At 41.3% G+C, this 23773-nt stretch overlaps 1 protein-coding gene across 1 annotated transcript; it reads left to right on the plus strand.

Annotated features, from left to right (window-relative positions):
* The first annotated feature begins 745 nt into the window (after positions 1 to 745).
* Positions 746 to 23711, plus strand: dhrs11a (dehydrogenase/reductase (SDR family) member 11a). Its single transcript, XM_031310675.2, has 7 exons — positions 746 to 1155; positions 19823 to 20032; positions 20885 to 20979; positions 22085 to 22214; positions 22394 to 22486; positions 22589 to 22654; positions 22746 to 23711. The coding sequence occupies exons 1-7, from the start codon at positions 1024 to 1026 to the stop codon at positions 22785 to 22787; spliced, it is 768 nt and encodes a 255-aa protein (XP_031166535.1). The 5' UTR covers positions 746 to 1023; the 3' UTR covers positions 22788 to 23711.
* The last annotated feature ends 62 nt before the right edge of the window (positions 23712 to 23773 follow it).

Raw genomic sequence — 23773 nt, forward strand, 5'->3', positions numbered from 1 at the left:
TTAGTCCTTGCAAAAGGAAACTGGACATTTGGGGTAAACTTTCAGTTAGTAATGTAACGATATTAAACTAACTGCTGGAGCTTCGTAATTTCTGGAGTCAAATGTAGGCTTTATATAACTGGAGTTATGAGGAATATAGATCAGGGTATCATTGGATAATCCGTAATTTATTTATTTATTCACCGTTGATCATTTGAATAGCTATAATCCTTTGTGTAGTTTCCTTTAAAATGTAAGTGAATGCTTTCGCAAGTATAGATATATTATTGCTACCTTCATATCGGAAATGTCATTGTTCTCAGATAAACTAACTATTCTTCCATTGCCAGACCTACTGCATTGTAGGAATTTAATTAAACAAATATATATATATATATATATATAAGTCTGCTACAGTGAAATATATGATATACTGACTTAATATGTGGAAATGTCATCGGTATATGTTTCTGTTTTAATCCTAAATTGTCACGTGTCATTGTTATGAAGAAATATATTTAAAATATTAGTGGTATTGGAGCGTACTATAGTAAGAAGTATCTCAGTGAGTTTTGATTTCTAATATGAAATGAAAACATCAAACTACTTAATTTACTGCTGTTATTTTGCAACATTTCCTGACCAAAAGCTTTTGATTACGGGGAATACGTGGAGGTATCACGTCAAACACTTAGTGTGTTATTTTAGTTTTTTTCCAGTAGGCGGAGCAACCAACATACGGAGAGCACTCCAGGCACCAGGGTTAAAAAAAGAAAGTGGGAGGTGACGTGAACCAAACATTTACTCACGACAAGGCTCTTCATATTTCATCCAGAGGAGCGCATGGATTCGGGCTCAGGCACACTGCCCGCCACTGTTCTGGATGCTGCACAGACTGAATCAGGAGGCTGTCCCTCAATCTGAACATAATTATCGTACATAATACTGATAGCTGCAACTGTGACAGCTTGAACTAAGCAGACAGAGGAACAGTGCAGGAGCTGTTGTTTCGTGTACAGTACCGGTGTAGACAGTACGGTGGAGATGGAGCGGTGGAAAGGCAGAGTGGCCCTGGTGACCGGAGCCTCGGTGGGGATTGGAGCGGCTGTAGCCCGGGCACTGGTCCAGCAAGGCATGAGGGTTGTCGGCTGTGCCAGGAGTGTCGACAAAATAGAGGTGGGCATTTAATTTATTATCATTAACAGTTGGGAAGTAGTCTGCCTCACTCATATGAGAAGCTAGCTATGTGAGAGCAACAACAAACTAGCTAACTACCGTTAACTGTTAGCTAACATTAGCTTTACAACTTCGGCTAGAAACCTTTAGCCCCAACGTTACAGCTAACGGTATGTGTACATACACAGGATTTGTACATTTGTTATATTTAGGTAACGCAGCCGTTTTTGCTTTGTTTGTTGAAATTAATAAGTCAGGTATGATGTTGTGGCAACGTTAAACAATTTAATTAAAGAAAGAGTATCCCATTTAACCTAATAATTAAACAATTGATAATATATTTGACTAATATTAAATCCAAAATGATAGACTAACGTTATAGGAATTGTGGCTTCATAATAGGTATAAACCAGACCCAAATCCTGACTAGCTTTTGTTACTGATGTCCCATATTAAATTACAGGGATATTATTGTACCCTGGATTTCCACATGATACAGGACCACCCACCAAATGAGGCAAATGTGATGCTCCTACACCAGCATCACTCTACATATCCCACTACACCCCTAACCTGTAATAATCTCTATTATTAACCCTTACTGCAAAATTAACTTTCTTCTGGTTGACCTTCTCCAGTAATGTCAGAGGACAGGGTCAGCAGCAACAGGCCAGCATTTACAGAGCTGTCAGGGATTCAGTATGTCTTGCCACATGACAATTCAGCGAGGGAGATACCTGCTAACAACATTATGTGGGACAGTAGCCTGTGGGTCACCCTGCCATCCTTCATCTAGGCCTACTGCCAGTGTTACAGTAATAAACTGTCTGTTTAGGTACAGTCAAATTACCTCACCATCCTTTCCAAAGAGATGCCAGTGGGTCTTTCAGGAGTGTCAGTGTGTACCCAGTCTTTTGGGACACTGTAAATAAAGTGTTGTCTAGATGTGTATAAGAATGTCTTTCCGGGTCATAGGTTTCAGGCTATCTATTGATTCCTAACCCATTAAAATGACCCAAATTTCTACCTTATGTAACCATTGTTATATTTTAGAAAATCGACTTACAACCACCAAACCCATATAAATCTCAGTTTACAAACCGTTATATACTTTTTTATTTGATTTTTCCCACCTAGACTTTGTAGAGCAATATTAATTTCTAATGTGGTTTGGAACAAACATTATCCGACACACATCACATTTTTGAGGTCAGTGCTCAGTTAGCTGTATAACGGAGAGCTTAAATCACACCCACTATGATAATACAGACAAGTCCTGTCATTATTTGAGTACTGTCTGCTCTAATCATGACTATGAAATTAATTAGTGCCTGTGGTGATTATGTTTGAACTGCATGTGAATTTGTCTTCTACATATTGAACCAGTGAATGTATGGCTGTAATTAAGGAAAGAGAGAATTCCCACACACTGTCCTTATACTTGCAGTAAACTTTATTAATATTTCTTTATTAACATTTATTGCAAGTCAATAAAGTCAGTGTGCTGAATTCTCTCTTCTCTTGACTGTGGACATTTCCTCCTACGCGTGGCTGTAATTAAAAAAATAATACATTTTTGAAGTATCAACTGGAAGACAAAGGCCACCTCTAGGGCAGGTGTTAGTGACCCCACCACACCCCACTAACTCTTGCCTAATCATAAGCAATAAGGCACTGCACCTTGCTTATCTTGTCAATAATTAGGCCTCACCCCACACTTGCTTCCAGCACTGGGCTGCAGAAGGCTTACATGCAGCCACCTTTTAGACTGTGATTTCTTAAAGCAGAGTACTGTAGCTTGGCCTGTGGTTGCTAACAACACTGTCACATTTGAATGCTTTGGTGTTTTACTGTAAAATGTCACCTAAGTACATCCACGTGTGTATGCACTATGCACTACTGTGAATAATACATCACAGGTTACATTTTGTGGTAGCAGTCATGAAAATTCGTACTTTTTCTTACATCAAACTTGATGATGCCATACAGTACTGTGGCTGTTCTACCCATTTATGCTGCTGCACTGTTTACAGTTTGCAATAACATAGTTTGGCAAGAGCATTAGACCAACATCAGTTTCAGGAACTCTGCTGATGATGGTGTCGTGAAAGCATTTTACAAGCAGGCGTGTATGTCGAAGTTTTTTTCTTTCTGGAGTAAAAAAGAGTTCCATATTTCAATTAGGTCGTATTTACATGAAAGCACTTTCCCCACCTTGATCACACACACACACACACACACACACACACACACACACACACACACACCCATGCCCATACATGCATACAGTGAGTGTGATTTGCGCAATAGATATCCTTTCTCCATTCATACTTTGGTCACATGGACCTTCCTGTCAATAGTTAACGGCAGCAGCTTGGTTCAGCCCCCGTCTATAACTTGTGGAAGACGAAAACAAGGTCACAACATTTAAAGTCTTTATAGTTCTTTTACATAATACAAATGTCAGTCAGCATTAAAGAGCTGACTACATCACAGCCAGAGCATTCTTAAAGAGGACATATCATGAAAAACTCACTTTCCAGTGCTTGTGCACATATCTGGAGTGCCTACCAACCCACAAACACAGTCAGTTTTTTGTGGGCTGCCTTGCCAAGATCAGAAAACATTGGATTCAACAAGCCATTTAGATTTGGTTCCCCTTCCTATAGCACATGCAGGATAATTGGAATATACAGCACCCCCATCTGAGTATCTCCCACATGGATGTATTGTAACACCTGGATACAACGTTCATGGCGGAGCCCCATTCATATGAGAGTTGCTCAGTGGCGCGTCCACCAAAAACGTTCCTAAGCTTCCGGGTTTACTTCCGGCCACTGAATATGCTCAGTAGTGTTTCTCCCGCTGGCCCCGCCGGCGAGTTCCCGCTCGGCCCAGAGACTTAACATTGTGATGACATCACAGGTTTTTAAATTGCTTTTCTCGGCTCGAGGGAAGTCCGTGGATTAACAGTTCAGAATAGAAAGAGTCATAACCGATCTTGTTTACAGTTCGAGGTGTCCTGCCAGCAGTTTTACAGACATCTCTTTTTTTTTTTTCTTTCAATGGTGGCCTATGGGAAAATCTTTTCTGGGTCGCAGGGGGATTTCCCGTTGCAGTGGCCACTGGACAAAATCAGCGGAAAGGCTGAGCGCTGTTCATGGGGGCCTGATCTCCACCCACGGCTTGAGCACCACCTTTGCTGCCATATTTTTCTCGCGAGCCAATCAGAGCAGACTGGGCTTTTCAGGAGGGGGGCTTAAAGAGACAGGCACTAAAACGGAGCGTTTCAGACAGTATAAGACAATAATGTTGTTGTTTTTTTTAACATTAAAGCATGTAAACATGTCCTAGTAGAAACCCAAAATACAGGTATGAACCTGAAAATGAGCATGATTATGTCTTGTTTAACCTTTCTTTATTATGGATTATGATGTATGAAACCCAAGCTCAGCCTCAACTAACTAAACATTTGGCCAAACTAGAGATTAATATCAGGTTGTGTAGAGTGACAGGTTTCCATCTCTCTCTCATTCTGTAACAGATTTCATCACATGTACAAGACCTTAGAGAGTTGTCTGTGTGAGTTGAGGGACAAAGCCAGTATTGTAATCTCTGCAGTGTAAACTGGGTTCTTGCTGTAGTTGTACCAAAGCTGGCATGCTGCTAAGTGTCTATCACTAAGTAATTGTTCTTGACTTCCCTTTTGGTGTTTATTTCTTTACTTGGGGAAGTAAAGCTTTTACGGTCAGTATTGACCAACAGCAATATTCACACTTACAGTAGACCAGATAAAACAATAACGAAAGGAAGACATGTACTCAAATTTGATTGATTTCTTTTTAAACAAAACGTGGAGAATGCGGAGCAGAGAGTTGTGGCTGCTGTATTGTTTTGTTGTCTGTGAGACTATAGAGTTGGAAGTGGGGGAGAAGCGAGCTGAAGGGAGACGTGTGGTCACCATGGGCTCTGTGCAGGAATGGAGACAACAGGGACACATCCAAGTAGCAGCAGTACAGCTTTTCATTAACTCTTGTGAAACCCTTAAGGCCCAGTGGAAAAAGCTTTTATTTCGCTGTAAGAGAATTCTCTTCACACAATGTATTCTTTACAGTTATAAAAGGTTTAAAAGTGGCCTCTGCATAGGATAGTGCAGTCCAAAACTTTGCCATTGAAAGCCATATGTATGCACATTTTCATTACAACCAAGCACTAAAGAATTTAATTTCAGTTTGTAAGAATTCTGCCACATTAGAAGGATTTTATTGAAATTATCTTTATTGGGTTTTTGCACAGGTTTCCAAAATAGATGTGAAAAATAAAATGCATGACAACAAAGAAATAATAAAATAAAGTATATTGAGAGAGGAGGAAAAAAAAAAAGGTAGAGGGAGGGGGGATGCAGGGCATAGATATACATTTATATTCTAGGTCTGAAATTATTTTCTATATGTTCTAAAAAGGGCTGCCACACTTTTTTAAATTTCTTATCTGAGCCACCAAGGGAGCATCTCATTCTTTCTAATTTAAGATGTGCCATAACATCGGTCACCCAGCGTCCAAATGACGGTGGGTTAGCTGATTTGCAGTGCAAAAGGATGAGTCGTCTAGCCAGCAGAGATGAAAAGGCTAGTACTTCCGATTGAGCAGTTGTGAGTTCAGAGCCCAAAGGTGCTATCCCAAAAATACCAATCATAGGATCAGGGTCCACATCTTTATTGAAAACCTGTGTGTATGTATCAAAAATTGCAGACCAAAATGGACGGAGCGTAGAGCAAGCCCAGAACATATGATACAGCGTTCCTGGTTCCTGATGGCACATTAGAAGGATTTTAAGTCTGAACTCACATCTGAGTCTGACTCAGAAGAAGAGGGCATCCAGTTACTAGTGATTAGGGTTTTTTTTTTTTCTCAGTCCTCTAAAGCAATCTGGCCCACATAGCCCATATGTTGGGTTTGTTATGCGTACCTAACCCAAGGTGATGCAGTAGTAAACACACAGCTATGGGAGTATTAGTCTCGCATTGCCAGACAGCGCTGTGAAATAAGGGAGGAAAAAAAAGCGCTCTGGGTTGTTTGCATTTCTTTAAACCTATCACAATCGTCTTGGGCAGAGCTGAGCTCAGGATGCAGCGACGGTGGCTCTGCAAAATAGTCTCGGGAAGGAACTTGTTTTGGTGAAACATTTGCACCCCGAAAAAGAAAACGGCACATACAGTATTAAATGAAGTTAATTGTTCACACAATCAACGTGATATCATGACTTTGCATAAACATACACACCACTTTCTAAAGCCAAGTGGCGTGTTATCTGTACTCATTTTGAGCGCTGTATACCTCGGACAGGTTGGGTTTAGGAAAAGAAGAAAGCTATTGTTGGGTTTAGGAAACGTGACACGCAGGTTGGGTTTAGGAAAAGAAGAACGGGGTTGGGTTTAGGAAAAGAACAAAGCGACGGTTGAGTTTAGGAAATGTGACACGATCCCCGGTCTCCTGGGCGAAAGTCCTGTGTTTGACCCATCCACCACCCCGACCAACCTTCCTACGCAGATTTTCATACTACTCGCTACGGCCTAAATTCACACTCAATCGCAAGGTAATGTAAGTCAATGGAGGCCAAACGGCGTTGATAAACACGCTAAAAAGCGAGTATGCGTCTTGATAACACGCCAAAATGGCATACGAATTGGCATGTCATACATACGCCACTTAATGAGATCAGTCTGACGCAATACAGTAACGTGAGCTTAGCTATTTAGGTGGATACATAGTTAAACGTAATTTGCTCTTACCAGTGTATTGCATTACAATCATTCTCCGAAAGAACCAAGCAGGCCTGCCTTGTTGCACGATCCAAATTTTCTTCAAAACGTGGCATTTATAGCATGTGGCTTGCTAGCTCGAAGTTTGTTGATGTTGTTTCCCGTGGCGAAGGGATTTTGAGAACGGTAACACACAGAGAGTAGAAGGTGAGCGAAATGTACATGTTGATCCAGACAGTGGAAGTACGAACTTCAGTTGCTGATCACCACAAGTCAAGTAATCCCTCATTTAAAACACAAATATTAGATTTAAGATTTATATTCATTTATTTTCATTTACCACATTTGGTACGGAACTTCAATAATGCTGTTTTGAATTTAGATGACAGTGATTTTATATGCATTTGCAAAACTTGATTTCACAAATGAAAGGTGTTGAATTGTAAATGAAATTTACAAATTTCAGTCTGCTATCTAAATCTCACATAACCTGTTTGCTAATATGACTGTCATTACGTGCATGCCTACACTTTTTTGATGTAAGGTATCCATAAGTTGCACTTAAATGTTTTTGCATTATATGCAGGTCAGGGCGTGTAGAGGAGATTAGTGTCAGTGCTGCTGTTGCTCCGAGGGAGGAGAGGCAGAGGTTGGTATGGGGTGGGGTTTATCAAGTAATCAATCAAATTCAATGGTCGCCTATACATTCAATGATTCCTGGAAAGGATAGTTTATACAGGCCGACAAGAACCATCAATACCTAATTCTTCATTCTTCTCTGTCAGTGGTCAATGTCTCTGGTCAACATGTCTCTGAAAGATTCAGTGCTTTAATGGTATTCATTTAAAATGTGCTTTTTACACGGCCAAATTACTTTTCTAAACTTGCTGCATGCAAGTAGTCACATTTGTTTTAACCCAGGCTAAATGCAGAAAGAACATCTGCTTTAAGGTAATAAATCTGTTTGTATTGTACATCTATTTAAAACTGCTAAAGTAAAACTGACATTTCCTGGGTGCTTTGAGGCTCCCCACAATAGAGGCAACTGTCAAAATCCAAAGCTTTGGCTGCTGCAATTTTAGATCAGATAAATTTAGCCAACAGTTTGTGGGTTTTTAGTGCGAAACAGGCATACAGAGAGACTGTGCTAGCAAGAGATTGAGAAGAGATTCTGTATAAGATAAGTCCATAGAAGACCATTTATGTTAAAGTATTGTGCTCAGCAATAAAGGAAAAACATGGAATAAGAAAACCCAAAACAGGACCACAAGTAATAGACAGATGATTTCTTTCCCCAAATCTGGACATTCAGTGCTGATGGCCTTTTAAGATATGAACATTTGAATACATTGCTTATATTCAGTTTCTGGTCTTTGCCTGTTTTAAGACTTTGTCAAAGCTGACCAACACACTTTTTCCCCTGTGGGCTTGTATCAAACAGACTTCTGATTGGCTGCCTGTTAATGCCGCTCTGCACAAAGCAGTAGCCTCTACACTAAAACACTACACTTAGAACTCAAAGCCCTTGGCAGGTGAGCCAAAAGGTTAATTTAAGTTAGTTGCCCGTTCTGAAGGAGGTAAAAGGTGCTCAGTCATGCTTCAAAAGCTGAGGTGACACAATAAAAGTAAATCAGTGTCTCTCTCTCTGTCTGCATATCTGACGCTGTCTCAACCACCTCCAGTAGGTTGTGTCTAGACAGCCCGTCCTGTTATTTCACAGTGAATAGATTTCACTCCCGAAAAGGATTTGAAGTGGGTCAGGTCAGACAGCTTTACTCTCTTTGTCTCATACCCTCTGCCTCACTTTGTGTTTCTATCCCTTTTAGTCTGTGTCCTGATTCTTCTTTTTATAGTTTCTTATTTGGTCTTCGTGTTTTGTAATTTTAGTGATATGTGTGATGTGCAAAATGGAGGGTTAGATGGTTGTTCAGTATCGTAAAACCCCATTTAGCCTTTGAACATTAAATACAGTATGAATAGTCCAGTCATGTTCTAACATTGTGCTTTTTGCTGTATCACACTCCCAAGTGTGCAAACACGACTGACGTCAGTACTATTTTCACATTGAAATTAGTTAGAACCCTTACCATCTATTCCAAGTTGACAGGCGTACATGCATTCTGTGGAAGGCATTTGCATGCAAAAATTTATGGATTGTTACCCCCTCAAGAGCAGGTGGAATCTGATATTAACACCTCAATTTTATTCATTTATTCTGACTGTTATATACAGTGTATATATAACTGCGACTTTGTCCGTAATTCACTAGCAAGTAAGTTTTCTCAGACCTGTATTACCACAATAGTGTAAAAACACATTTCACACAATTTCTTCTCATCGCATGTCAGGAGTGTTTTTAATGACATACTAAATCACTTGGGTCTCGACATTGCCAGACCGGTCTTGCTCTACCACACATACATTCCAGGATAGGAGAAAAGAACTCTCGGGGTTGTTTGCATTTCTTTAAACTAATCACAATCATCTTGGGTGGCACTAAGCTCCAGACGCAGAGACGGTGGCTCTGCAAAATGGCCTCGGGAAGGAACTGGTTTTGTTGGAACATTTGCACCATGCAAAAGGAAACGCCACATACAATATTAAACAAAGTTAACTGTTCACACAATACAGTAATGTGAGCTATTTAAATTAGCTAGATACATGGTTAAATGTAATACCAGTGTATTGCAGTGTGTAACGCTACTTCGGCCATAGCGATCCTGCCACAATCAGTCCCAATACGTCCCAGTTAGATAGTAAATGCTGTAACGTTAAACACTCTTTGTACATCTTTACGATCAAAGCAAGCTTTCCTTGTTGCACGATCCACATTTTTCTTAAAAACTTTTAAAAAATTTCAGCGTGTAGCTTGCTGGCTCGAAGGTTGTTGTTTCCCAAAGCGAACAGAGTTTAAGACCGGCATTGGCGGAACATCTGGCAGCGCCGGATGTGAGCCAATTATCCTGGAAATGTACTGTCGATGATCCAGACTGGATTGGTCTAGACAGCTCAGTGACCCCTATGAGCCATTTCCCATGCACCACCGCTGCGCTGTCCTCTCTGTGCTTGTCATATTTCAAGGTGTAAGGTTTACTGGCATTGACATTCCCTCCCCGGGCCTCCTGCTATGATAGGTGGGGGGTGGGCTTCCTGTCCTGTCCTGTGCTGTTGAAGACTTGCTGGAAAGCTCTTTTACTTTTGTACAGTCTATGAGATTGTGTGTATGAGGAGGCCTGATGTGCAAGGGAGGAAGACATCACGTAAACACTAAGTGCATCTGCAGAAGCAGGCCAGCACTTGTTATTGTATGTATATTTTTGTGGCAGAGAAAGCAGAGTGCAAAAGAAAGAAACCTGTGCGGTGAAAGCATTTTATAAATCTACAACACAGAGGCAACCTGAGTTCGCTAAGTTCAGTATTTCCAAAAATGGGGGGGGGGGGGGTTGATGAGAAAGAATGCACATTGGATTGCTTTGGCTTTGACAGCAGCGAAATTGGATTTGTTGCTGGGTGTTTGTTTGATTTTGGAAACATTTTATGGCTACTCTAAAAAGCTGAACATGCTGAATAGACCCAACTGAGGCTGGCCCAGTTTGAAAGGTTTTCATTTTGGATGCATCAGATCAACACCGTCTCCATGAGACTCTCCTATGTCTGTTTTTGTTGTCTACTCTGGGCTCAAGTTATCATAAACTTAGCATGCATAATGACTTGGCTCATAGCTAGAACCAGCAATGGCTTGTGATGAGAGAGAAAAGTAGTTGTACCGATGGCCGGCATCAGGTGCAGGAATAACTCCTCACATGAGATGGAGGAGACACATGATGCATGCTGGTTAACTACAGGAAGGCTTCACCTCTCAGCATGTTTCAACTACAAACAAGAGCACTGGAGAGACATTTTTATCATATGATGCCCTTGTGAATATGTGACGAAAGGCTGCTCTCTCTCTCTCTTTGTAGTTAATCCAGTATTGAAGTATCGCTGACAGAAATGCCATCCTCGTACTGTTTAATGTCTTATTTGAAATAAAGATGTGATGCTGCCTCTTATTTGTATCACTTTGTTTGGGAAAATAAAATGCCACCACACTGGTTGCACCTGTCTGTTACACAACACCTGGCTGCCGGCTCTGTCTACCCAGTCTATCAAGGTTATAAAAGCTTTTTTTCATTTGGGCCACATACTCCGTTGTCATGTTGTTTTTATTGCAGATTACAAGTACATGACAACTGAGTAGGTATTTACTCATCAACCATGTTTAGTAGGGCTGGGTATCGCCAATGATTTCCCGAGTCGATTTAATTCCGATTCACTAGGTCCCGATTCGATTACATTTCCGATTCAACGTCAGTTAGGTTAGTGAAATTTCTGTTAACAATAACACTTTTGCTTGGATATAAAAGAGATTCTCAGAGAAATGATGCTGTAAATTGTACAAGCAAGAAGCAACCACCTATTTTTTTATAATGCTCCAGGTTAATGTTTACATTAAGAATTAACCCCCCCAAAAAGTTTTTACTTAACAGGACTAACATGTCAGTCATTGACAAACTACAGCAGTCATCAACACAGTATAGCCCATCCATGGTGAAAAGGCATACAGTATATTAAAAGATTGATTTATTAATTAATATCAGATTACCCAATTGGAGAATCATTTATTTTAACCCACCCTTAGTGTTTAGGTTTAAAGTTCTTTACGTTTACCTCCTGATTGGAGGAAGTCTGTTAATGAGTGTAGTTACTAATAAAGAGTATTTTTCTTATCTGTTTGTCTTGATGAAGGAAGTGCTGTAAAACTGCCCTTTCCGACCTTTAGACCTTTTTGGTTTGTGGAGAAGAAAAAAATCACTCAACAATCTCCTCTAGCCTGCAGCAATGCTATTATACAGCCTAATATCACCTTTGACCCTACACACGGTATAATTGTTCTCAGGCTAAACTTGAGAGAGTCTATTTTTAGTTAGTTTGTACTAGTTCAGATGGATAATGAGTGAGGGCTTAGCAGAATAAAGTGTCTCAACTAGATGTGTTCTTTACAGACCAGTAGATATGGGCGACTTCAATACAGTGTGTTGGAGCTTGTTTCAAATGAGGAATACCACCACCACCAAAATGTCACTGGTGCTTCGGAAAGCACTTTCTGCTAAACTGTTACTATGCTAAAATAACTGAGATATATGGAGATGTACGCTAAATACTAAAATAATAATGTTATATTGTAATAAATAAATGTTAGATAAATATCAACCATTAAGTTAGAGCATGTGAGCCCACAGTGACACCGAGCCAATAAGGTACATTAAGGTCATGTGTCAGCAAAAAGTGTAGGCTCTTTAGACGTTGCATGAATTAATTTACTGTAAGATATTGCACAATACATCTACATTTAATACAGCACTTCTGATCGAAAGTGTTACAGATTTAATAACAACACGCAGGGCATGTTGATCTTTTATTGCACACATATGAGACAAACTATTCAAATCAGATAGGTGTAGTGCTTGGGCCCGTCTTGAAGGGCTGCTATATGTTTTGCAAACTACCAGATGTCCCTGTTTTTGCCTCAAAGCTACGAATCTTTTTTTGGCACAAATGGAAAGAAAGCCACAAAGCTTTGTAAGGCTTCAGTTGCCCATCGCTAGAGACCAGAGAAAACAAAATCCGTAAACGAAAAATGAATTTCCCTTCCCTTATTTATTTTGTGGGGTAGCTCCTAGTGACATTTCTTGGTATCTCTAAACAGTTTTGACTCACTGGTTTGTGGCTTTAGGGCGTAGCGTTACTTACATTTCAGTGAGAACACTGATAGATAATCACACTAAATTAGTCTTATGTGAAATTATCTATTGGGTGGATTCTCCCTTGAAGCGGTGCCTGCATGAGCCAGCCTGTGCTGCTGTTCTTCCCCCCCTATAGAGTAAAGGGGTGTGATTCTTCCGGATAATTCCGGAAATCCGGCTTTTCTGACCTGAAAATGAAGCTCTCGTAAATCATGCAAATCCGCTTTTTTTTCTTTTTTTTTGGGGTGTCGCAAGGCACAGGTCGGGGGTATTGGTAAACATACTCTGACTCATGTCTTCATATCACTCCGCAAGTGGTCCATTAATTTGTCACGATGTAACTTCATTCAAAGCAGAGCTTCACCAAAGAGCCTGCAATCGTTGCGGAAGGTTATTTGAATAAGAATTTTGGACGTGTGGGGGCGAACTATCTTCTTAGCTGAAGCCGACAACGGGACAATATTGTTGCATGTTGGCAATGCAAGCTGAAGCGATGTAGCAGATGACGTTGAGAAGTTGCAGTGAGGAATATTTTAGGAGCACCATTTTCGGCAGTGCAGAAAGGTAGTGGCCCACACTAACTTAGTGTTGAGCCGGGAAACATTGCTAAAAGAGCTCTACAGCGAAAAGATGTGCTGGGCGAGCCGTCAGTCGGTCGAAGCTAACAGAAGCTAGCTGGCGTAAGCTGACAGCTGACCAACGCTACCAAGTGATCGGCGGAGACAGGGAGTACATGTATTTGAAAGAGTCCGGCAGTTGTGGTAGACGAAGTCGGGATATTGGATGGAGAGTCCACTGCGGTCTGAAGGGCTAATCCTCGCTAGATCACTAGCTAGTCGGGAGGTTGACAGCTAACGTTAGCCAGCTGAAGCTAACAGTCGATCGATGGTGAGTAACGTACGTTACACAGGCTGGCAGCAGCACAGAGTCCAGAGTCCAAGTGTGTGTGTGGGTGGGTGGGGGGGGGGGTAGAAAGGTGTTGAGAATGACCAACACCTAATCTTAATCTTAGTGTAGCTACTTAATTTGCTATGACCCGATCAGAGGTTACTTAAATTGAGACGTTCAGTCAAAATCAATCATGTCACCTTCAAACGGGATCTCTGTTTGCAGGGTTCAGGCTGGACCCTCCCGGTGATCATGCTGCTCTGGGGGACCGGCTGTACAGTGAGAAGCCGCTGCTGTGCTGTCTGTCCGCGCGGCCGTCTGACGGCATCAGTATTAAATTGAGACAGTTTTATTACCGGTTAAAAACGTCTCGCGTTAAATAGTAGTCTAATTCGGTACAATTGGTTTTAACGCCTGATGCAAAGTGTAGGCCTATAGGAGTACACATGAAAACCCTGAACAAGCAGCGTCGCTCTGCTCCGTCTTTCTGCTGTGCCCCATTCACGTAGTAGTTTTACACTATGTAGATTAAACTCTGCAATTAATCCGCGGTTCACGTGTATGTATGAACTGTGGTGGTCCGTTACACTCTAGGCTATATTCAACATCACTGATTAAGTAGCCTAAGTCAATCCAACAAACAACTGGACTTTAGGGTCAAGTGTTGTTGTATCCGGCCCATGTCCTGGATGTGAAAGCCTCCTTACTGGACTACTGAATATAATAATATTCCATTATATTTTGTATTTTGAATTGTTACCTGCCACCAGAATTTTGTGATTTCCTTGCAATAAATATTGACATTTTTACCATAAATTGGTGCCTAAAAATGTATCAGAATGCAGGAATTGAAGTCATTTACCCTCAGAATTTCCTGGGGGAGGACACCCAGACCCCCTCCCCCCCCCTGCTTTGTGTGTTCCCGCAAAGACAAATTCTGAGCAAGGAAAAACCCTGAAGTATAATCACAGACAGCCATAAAAAACATTTAAATTGCAGAGTTAGAGTTATAACTTAATATGTACAGTGTCAACAGAGAAATACGGACAATTGAACAGACAGTGACAACATACATACTACATACCTACATACTGTAGAGAATGACAGTAACAGCATACAAACGGCATAAATAAAAATTTGTTATAAACGTGTGCTCTTAAAAAAGTAGAAAGCATTGTTTGCCAGTTACATTAAATGTTTAAAAATCCGTAAATGTCCGTGGGTGGGGCTGCATGGGCGTGGTAATGTGGGCTGGTGTGGGTGGGTGTGGGTGTGGGTGTGGTAGTAAGGAGAGAGAATAGGAGAAGGAAGTTTGTGTGAGGTGGACCTGGTCACCACAGACCCAAATCTTCTCAGCTGTTGCTACTGTCATATGCTGCACTGTCTCTTCATGTGGCACTATTATTATTTATATTATAACAAGGTAATGCAATGTGTGATCAAGTGATGACTGATTAACAGTAATGTAAATGCTAAATGCCCTAATACCTACATATCATGTAAGACTCAATTTCTCCATTTCTTTGCACAAAACTCTCCAGAAAGTGCCATTTAATGGTTTATTTTTTTTTTTTAAATGAGGGGGGGAGGGGGCTGTCGCAGCGTCATGGGTGCGCCGTATATTTTCCTGCTTTTTTGTCCTTTGCCAATCACACCTATGAGAGTAAAATATACTGAAATCTAAATGCATTTTAATCAGCTTTAATGCGGCATGCTTCAGGTTTTTGTTTTCTCACTCTTCTTGTGTTTCACTTTCTGACTGCCAACGCTCGCTCTACTCCTCCCTCCCTCTGCACACTTTTTGTGATCACTGGACAACAGTCTCAGTAATGAGGATGAAAATGCGTTATGACAGGCAAAATAGTTATGTGTGTCACAGGTACTTAAGAGATGGGACAGAAAGGATTACGAGGGAAGGGGTTTTGTTGGCAGAATTATGGCTGCATAACATCTTTAGATTTTTTTTAACCGCCTACCAAGTCTTTTCAGAGAATAAGATGAGGCACAGTGGCCAATAACACAATCCATCTTTTGTCTGTGAGACCTCCTGAGTCAACCTGAGACAAATCAAATTTCTCAGCTCTCTCTGCTCATGGCTGCTGCCTTCTGTGCTATTGATCTGGCTCACCACTTAGAGCTTGTCTGCCTTTAGCGCGTTGGCATCTTTATTTTTATCTCTTTCCTTCTTCTGTAGCGAGTTGTTTTGCCGGCCCATTTACACCAGTTCCACGTGAGTGGGTGAATGATTGATGAACATAGTGTGGGACAATGCATTGTATAGCTTATATAACAGCCCCCTGCAGGGGTTACTGGCCGTAAATGGGACTATGGAGACATGTACACATGAGAGTGCTGCGTGGGTGTATGTACACCCATTACTGTAACGTGGAAAGGCTTTTAACATAATTTGTCTTTTGATTTGTAAGATTTGTTTTTATCTTTCAGTGTTGGTCTTATCAAGACTGTCTGGGTAATAGCAAATAATGATTGTATCTGAGTTACAGAGCTCTCTGTACGCGTGTGCAGTCTTCCATAACCAAGAACAAATCCATATACAAGTAACCGATAATGCCAGTGATATTAAAATAGGTTTGTACATGTAAAGCGTTTAGAATTTTGTAAATATTTTTTCAGAAAAAAAAGATGGCGAATCAAATAAAGTACACCAAGTAGTTCAGAACATGAATGCTGCTTTGAGAGAACAATAATGACATAAAGTCATGTGTTTTTTACATTTTGGTTGATTGGATTCTGATGCTGCATTTGATTTGGGTGTATCCTGTGCACCTCCAGTACACCTTGCCCTCAAACATACTTATTTTCAGTTCTATTTTGTGTTCCCCCAGGGCTCATTTAGCAGCACCGCTGTGTGTGTGTGTGTCTGCCGTCGAGATATGTTTAGTGGTTTTCTCACCCACATTTTCTATCCCTATCTTAAAAGGTGTGACACCAAACATGCTTTACCTGCAGATATCCAGTTTCAATTTGGATTGTGATGAATGAATCGTGTGTAGAGTGCATTTGCCGGCCATGTTGTTGCTGCATTTTCAGGCCTGGTTGCTTATTTGTCGGACAGCGTGCTCTAGTGCCATTTTCTTTATTTAACCTTTATTTAACCAGGAGTGTCCCATTGAGATTAAAGAATCCTTTTTTTTTTTTCAAGGGAGACCTGGCCAAGGCAGGCAGCAGCATAAATAAAAACACAGTTACCGACAATTATTACATTACATTATTACATGTCATTTAGCTGACGCTTTTATCCAAAGCGACTTACAATTAAGTACTTTCAACTGTGAAGGTTCAAACTCCAGACAACAAGTAGTAAGTGCAAATACATTAGCTTTAAATAGGCAAAGCTACAAAGAGACATATGAAAGTGCAGGTTCAAGAATTCTTTTTTTTTTTTTAATCCGAGGTGTAGTCGGAAGAGATGTGGTTTTAGCCTTCGGCGGAAGATGTGTAGGCTTTCGGCCATCCTGATGTCGATGGGGAGCTCGTTCCACCATTTGGGAGCCAGGACAGTCGGGATTTCGTTGAGACAAAAAACACAAAAGGAGAAAAAATGAAAAGGAACTAAAAATCAAGCATATTGAACTTACATTTTGAAAGAGAAATTTAGAAGAGTCAGTTTCATAGTCCAGTAAATTAGCTGTTGGCGCGGCCAGTATAAGGGCTGGTTCTGGCCAAGGCAGTACAGCTGGTGCCAGAACTCACTCTCTCTCTCTCTCACACACACACACACACACACACACACACGTAGAGATTCACAGCCTGAGACTTCCTGTAGTTGGACCAAGATCACAGCCTGTTTGCTCTGCTGCTCCCACTTAAATCTCAGTAACACACCTAATTCTCCCCCTCTAACAAAAGACCAGCGTAGCTTCCTCTTTATGTTAACCTCCTTTCTGAATAAAGAAGAGCCTCTACACCAGTCTGTTTGCCTGCTCCAGGCTACAACCACACTTCTATGTTTGAGCCTGGCCCTCCAGGGACAGCTGAACAGACCAGCGATCACAGCTTCACATTTAAAGTAATGGACAGAAGGGAATGGTTCACCTGTGTATAACACGGGCAAAAGAGCTGGTTTAGTCTTTTCAGATAAGACAAGTGTTTTCAGTGTTTTAGCATTTTGACAGCTTAATTCGGGTAATTCCTTCTCTCTGGATAATCTCAGTTAAACAGCTTAGAGAAAGAGCAGGGAAATCTGCACACTCCAAATGTGAGATAGGATGCATTTACTCTATTACGGGTTTTGTTAGAAAAAACCCCAAATGATCCCTCAGTCCAATTTCATCCTGATTATTAAAAGCAGGCTTCACATGTATACTTGGTTTCCTTTAGGAGCAGCTACCACAATCAGCAGATATACTGTAGTACAATACTTGTGTCCAGATGTCAGACATTTAACAGAAAATCCCACAACACAGTCCCATTGATCTGCACTACTACATATGATGATTACCTTTCATCACATGTAGTCGTGTCATATGCAACTTTCTGCTGCTGCTTTCTTCATAATCCATATTCTGGCTGTAAACTGTCACTGTCAAATTTCAGGTGCTGCCTCTTCTCTGGGATTAGTTTCACCACAAAAAAATGCTCAACATGAATATACAGTATATACTTACTATCTTTACAACATGCTTTGCTCTACCTGTAAAGCAAGTTTCAGTACTCAACAGCCATGCCCAGAAGGGATGTTAAATGTGTTGTGGACCTTAAAGACATAGTTGGAAAGTTTTGGGCTTTGTACAAGTCTATTAACTGTGTGCCTGGCTAGGAATGAAAAGACCAGCCCAACCCATCTGAGATACTATTGCCCTAGTAGATATCGTCAATTATAATGTAATTACATGCCAAATTGTTTCTACTTTTTTTTTCGGGGGGGGGGGGGGCTTCATAGGCGTATTGGGAGTTTTATACTCATGGCCACACCCTCAATATGTCACATGCCTGCTCCAAATTCTGGTCTGTTGTGCAGAGGTTGGTGTGTCTGCCAGTGCTTTGATGGATACATCTGGAATAAGCCCTTGCTGTTTCTTTCTGTGGGACTGAGACCAAAACCAACATGTATTGCTGATTGTTGATATTGTTAGTGATTCCCAACCAGGGGAACAAATAAACAGATCAAATAGTTAACTAAAAGTAACAAATAAACAGAGGAAATAGTGAACTAAAATTTGTGAATAAACAGATAAAATATTTAGCTCAAAGTAAAGAATAAACAGGTGAAAGTTAGCTAAAAGTAATAAAAGGTTGTAATATCCAGCTTCTGCCACAAGTGGTAGTAGTACATATGCAAACTTGAATTGTATGGTAAAAATATTATAACAATATCCACCTGATTATAATAATTATTAGTGTTAAATGACCAGTTTATAATCCATTCATAAGAACATATTTGGAACATGACAGGTGGTGTCTATGATGGGCTACTTGAGCTCATCTCAGGGGGATGTGGGGGTCCATCAGACAAAAAGGGTTGGGAACCACTGATTGAGATCACTGAAAAAAACCACACGCTATCAGGTATCGAATAAGACCAACACACTAAAATATGCTGTCACAAAATGTTGCTCATCATCTCTGTCTACCACTAGCCCGACCCTTAACACCCACGCCCACTCCTGTCTGACTGGCACCCAGAGCGAGACATCGGGTGACTGGTGCAGCTGTGCCTGGCAGGGGGATCTGTGTCACTTTGTATTTACCCCACAGTGGTGGACAGCCAGCTGACCTGGTTGGAGTGTAGCTGGCTCATCCTGCAGCAGGCTCTGCCTGCCCAGCTGTATCCCGAAAGGAAGAAGCATCCCATCAGTGCAAAGCTTGCTTCTTTTCTTATACATCCACAATCCTGGGACATGATTTGGATTTTGGTAGAAATTTGAATTTAAAATGAATCTGCTTTTTTATTATCAGGTAAAATACATAGACTGGAGTGGGTTTGTCTACCCTGGTGCTGTCAGGTTACCTCTTGCCCTCAACTGATGCGGTGTTGATTTTATGGCTGCATGTTCTCAATGCTCTCTCAGTGTCTGAGTGGGTAGGGTGCGTATCATGGCACTCTGTCTTAATTATGGTACTACAGGTTAATCATTTCTAGCTCTTAACCAGCAGTGCCTCAGTTCTGATAATCAGTTTATGGCAACTTAAAGTGTTCACATTTTTGTGTTTACTATCCTCTAACAAATCTGAATGTTTGTTAAATTGGGTCTGATTTGTGTTTTTCAGAAGCTGGCAGCAGAATGTCAGAGTGCAGGCTACAGTGGCACACTGATCCCTTACAAGTGTGACCTGTCCAACGAGGAGGAGATCCTGTCCATGTTTTCAGCAATCAAGACGCTGCACAAGGGCGTGGACGTATGCATCAACAATGCCGGGCTGGCCCACAATGAGCCCTTGCTCAGCGGAAAGACAGAGGGCTGGAGGAACATGATCGACGTGGGTGGATCATAGACACGCAAATATAAATGCTTGTGCTGAAACAAGCGAGAGAGAAACGTTGTGCTTATTTAGAATTGGGACGGCTGGAATTATTCCCTCACGTTTATCCCCTTATTTAAATTATATGGATTTTATGGTTGTTCCACTCAAACAAAAAAAAGCAGAAGGAGGAGATGAAATAGTTGCCCGGTGCGAGTGAAAATCTTGTGTTTGTAGAGCTTGTGTTGTGTGGACACATGGGTCTGCACACACACAGACCCCCTCCACTCACAGAGGCTGCTTCATTGGCTCTGAGGAGAAGCCCTGGCACAGTAGAGGCCCGCTGATGAAAGCCAGCACTATTTCTCTTCTTTGGACCTTACATTCTGATTCATTGAGCTCTTGACCACTGAAAGCCCCCCCCCCCCCCGCCCTAAAGTCTCTGTCTCCAGAGTCCTGCATTCGTAACGCTCGTCCATCTGTTGTCATGGCAGCCCACATGAATGTGTACAGCAGTGTATTTTTAGCCTGTGTTTAATCTGTATGCTGACCTTGTTTGGCCACTTCCCCCTATCTTGCCACTGTGTTGGCTTTAACCTGCCGTCTATCAGTGTCACTATGGGAGCGGCTTAGAGGCCACAAGCTGGACAGGAACAGCAGGTTCAGCTGGTCCAGCACAGTGACCCTGTGAACATCAGTCAGCTGAACAGATTAATCATATGGCATTTTAAATATTGCAAAATCACATTAAAGTTCTGCAAATTATATCAACTTTTTTCACACAGCATGACTGTGGCTACATGTCTTATTTAAATGCAGTGCATATATACATGGAAACGACATTGATTGTTGTCTTCACTTCCCCTGCAGGTGAATGTCTTAGCCTTGTCTATCTGCACCCGTGAGGCGTACAAGTCAATGAAGGAGAGGAATGTGGACGATGGCCACATCATCAATATTAACAGGTAAGCTATACAGACAACCCTTTCATTCTAAGCACAATTGTATAGATTAATCTGAAAATACCTCAGCCAGTTTGTTCAAGGTGGTTTTAATCCGCCAAGCATTAAGTAAAGCCCATTGTGAGCCCCACCTTGCCCCTGCTGGACCTGGAACAATGTGAAGAAATATTGGACTCATTGTAATCCTATTAATTGGTTCAACTGTTTATTTTTGGGAACTGTTCTGCGCCCGTAAAGCCCATTGAGACACTGTATATGATATTAGATCCAACAAATAAACACGACTTGCTGTATAAGTAGGCCTGGGCGAAAAATCGATTGAATGAATTAATTCGAGTTTTTTGTCGCGGGCGATTTAAAAAATAAGTAAATCGAGTTTTTGTGTAATGGCGCATTTTTGGCTCCCCTGAGCTTCCGTAGCGTTAGTTTCACATAGCAGTATGGCAAGCGACAACAACAACAACAACATCATAGCACACATGAAACAGCAACAGCAAGCGACAACATGGCTACCGGTGAGAGTGGGAAGTTTGTTCCCAAGAAAGGAATAAAATCATCTGTTGTTTGGAACTGGTATGGGTTTGCTGCGACAGACGTGGAGCAAGAGACCCCACGCTGCAACATTTGTCTAAAGCCCATCACAGTCAAAGGCAGCAGCACCACAAACCTATTCCAACACCTGAAACAGAGACATCCAGCCGAATATGAAAAATGCCAGTCTCTCCGAGACGAACAAAACCGCAGTGACCAACAAACCTTAGCTAAAAAACAGCTAACTGTAGCCGAATCCTTTGCACAAGGCACCGCATATGACAGGAAAGATGAATCTGGTGGAGAACAATCACCGAAGCGGTCGCTTTATTATGTAGGGGGGAAAATCAGAAAAAAAATCGTAAATCGAATTAAAAAAAATAAAATCGGAGATTTTATTTTTAGGCCATATCGCCCAGCCCTATGTATAAGTGAGCAAGTAGAAGCATTTAAAATAACACAACAAGTCGTGTAAGATTAGTAATTTAATACCGTAATTTGGGTTTGAATCAAGGTTGAAGCTACTAAATGTGGTCACTAGCTCATGCATCTCTCTCTCCTCCTCTACCTGTCACAGTATGGGTGGGCATCGAATGGTGCCTAGTGCTGATGAGCATTTCTACTGTGCCACTAAATACGCTGTGACTGCTTTGACTGAGGGGATACGGCAAGAACTTCGAGAAGCAAACACCCACATCAGAGCAACAGTAAGTTAGTTGTCATCATCAGAGTGTGCAGGTTTTTCTTTGGCCTGTGCTATTGCTCGCATATCGGATCACATAAACGACCCTACATACAGTATGCCCTTACGCTTTCCCAATCTCATTTTAAAGTGTTGTGTCAGTGTACAAGCAGTACATTTCTAATGCATTTGCCTGCCCTGCAGTGTATATCTCCTGGAATAGTGGAGACTGAGTTTGCCTTCCGGCACCACAACAGTGATCCAGAGAAAGCAGCTGCAGTGTATGAAAGTATGAAGGTAATAGTGTGCGTTTGACTGAGCGTCACACGATGTATTTCACGAAGTGAAATTATCACAGTGCTGTTGCATCAATAATGCCTAATTTTCTCCACTTTTCAGTGTTTGAAAGCAGAAGACATAGCCAGTGCAGTCACATTTGTCCTCAGTGCCCCTCCTCATGTCCAGGTGCCTCTCTCAAGCTTTCATGCCATTAAATGCGTCAGTGTCGAGTGGTGGTTGGTTTCTTTGTTAATCTCCTTTGTATTTGTGTCATCAGATTGGAGATGTGCAGATGAGGCCAGTAGACCAGGTGTCATAGCAGTGAAACAGGAAGCTGCAGGAGGAGCAGACAGACAGCAGCCATGGTGACTCCTTAGCGACCTCTGCTGGGTAAGGGTTGGGGGGTGGGGTGGGGGATAAAACAAATCAACTACAGCTGTGTTGGCTCTGCAAGGACGTGGTCAAAGAGGGCTGGAGCCTTAAGGAGGCTATGCGAGGAAATGAAGGGCGTGGACTTTGTGAACCACTATAAAAATACTACTGAATGCAGCCACCTGGTATTTGTTAATTGTTGAGCCCAGTCCTGAACTGAGCTAACTCCAAAACTACAGTAGGAACAAATAACAAAGGAGAGAGTTGCTGCTGTGCTATGTGGTCATCTCCATGGTCATCACTTCAGAGGGAAGAGTATGCCATTGATTGCACGTTTTCTTTGTTTTTGTAGGTCATATGACATATCGTTTTTGAAATTGAATGGAAGGAGTAATTGCTGTTTGTAAGAATGACCTTTTCTTGTTTAATTTTTGTTTTATAACTATTTAAACTTTTGATTATAGATAGAAGTGGTCTCATACTCACTAACCATAGACAATGCTATGTCCTACCGACTGTAACTAACCATCAACAGTCTGTCCATCCTGACACCTTTACTTACCGTATGTTCTCACAAACACATTCAGTTACCCTTGTTTGGATCTATCCAGGTTTCAACCCCATTGTAGGAATCAGGAAAAGTACAGGGGCCCTTGTTTGTTAAGCACATGGGTTTCTACTATCCACCTTTTTGCCTGTGTAATTTCAGTCGTTCTGCACTTTTGGATTCATTTATGAGGAATTATAAGAAGGAAACACTGGCAACTTATATAGAAGAAACTAACTATGTGTACATACCCTAGAAATGTGTACCTTTTCAGTGGAAGTTTCTCCTTTAAATGAATAAATAAAAACAATTGCCCAGAAGTAAGTTATGGTCTTTGTTTGTATGTTCACCACACGGACTGTTACAGTCAACCTGTCAGTGCAGAA

The sequence above is a fragment of the Sander lucioperca genome, chromosome 13, assembly GCF_008315115.2.
Source record: "Sander lucioperca isolate FBNREF2018 chromosome 13, SLUC_FBN_1.2, whole genome shotgun sequence".
Lineage (NCBI taxonomy): Eukaryota > Metazoa > Chordata > Actinopteri > Perciformes > Percidae > Sander > Sander lucioperca.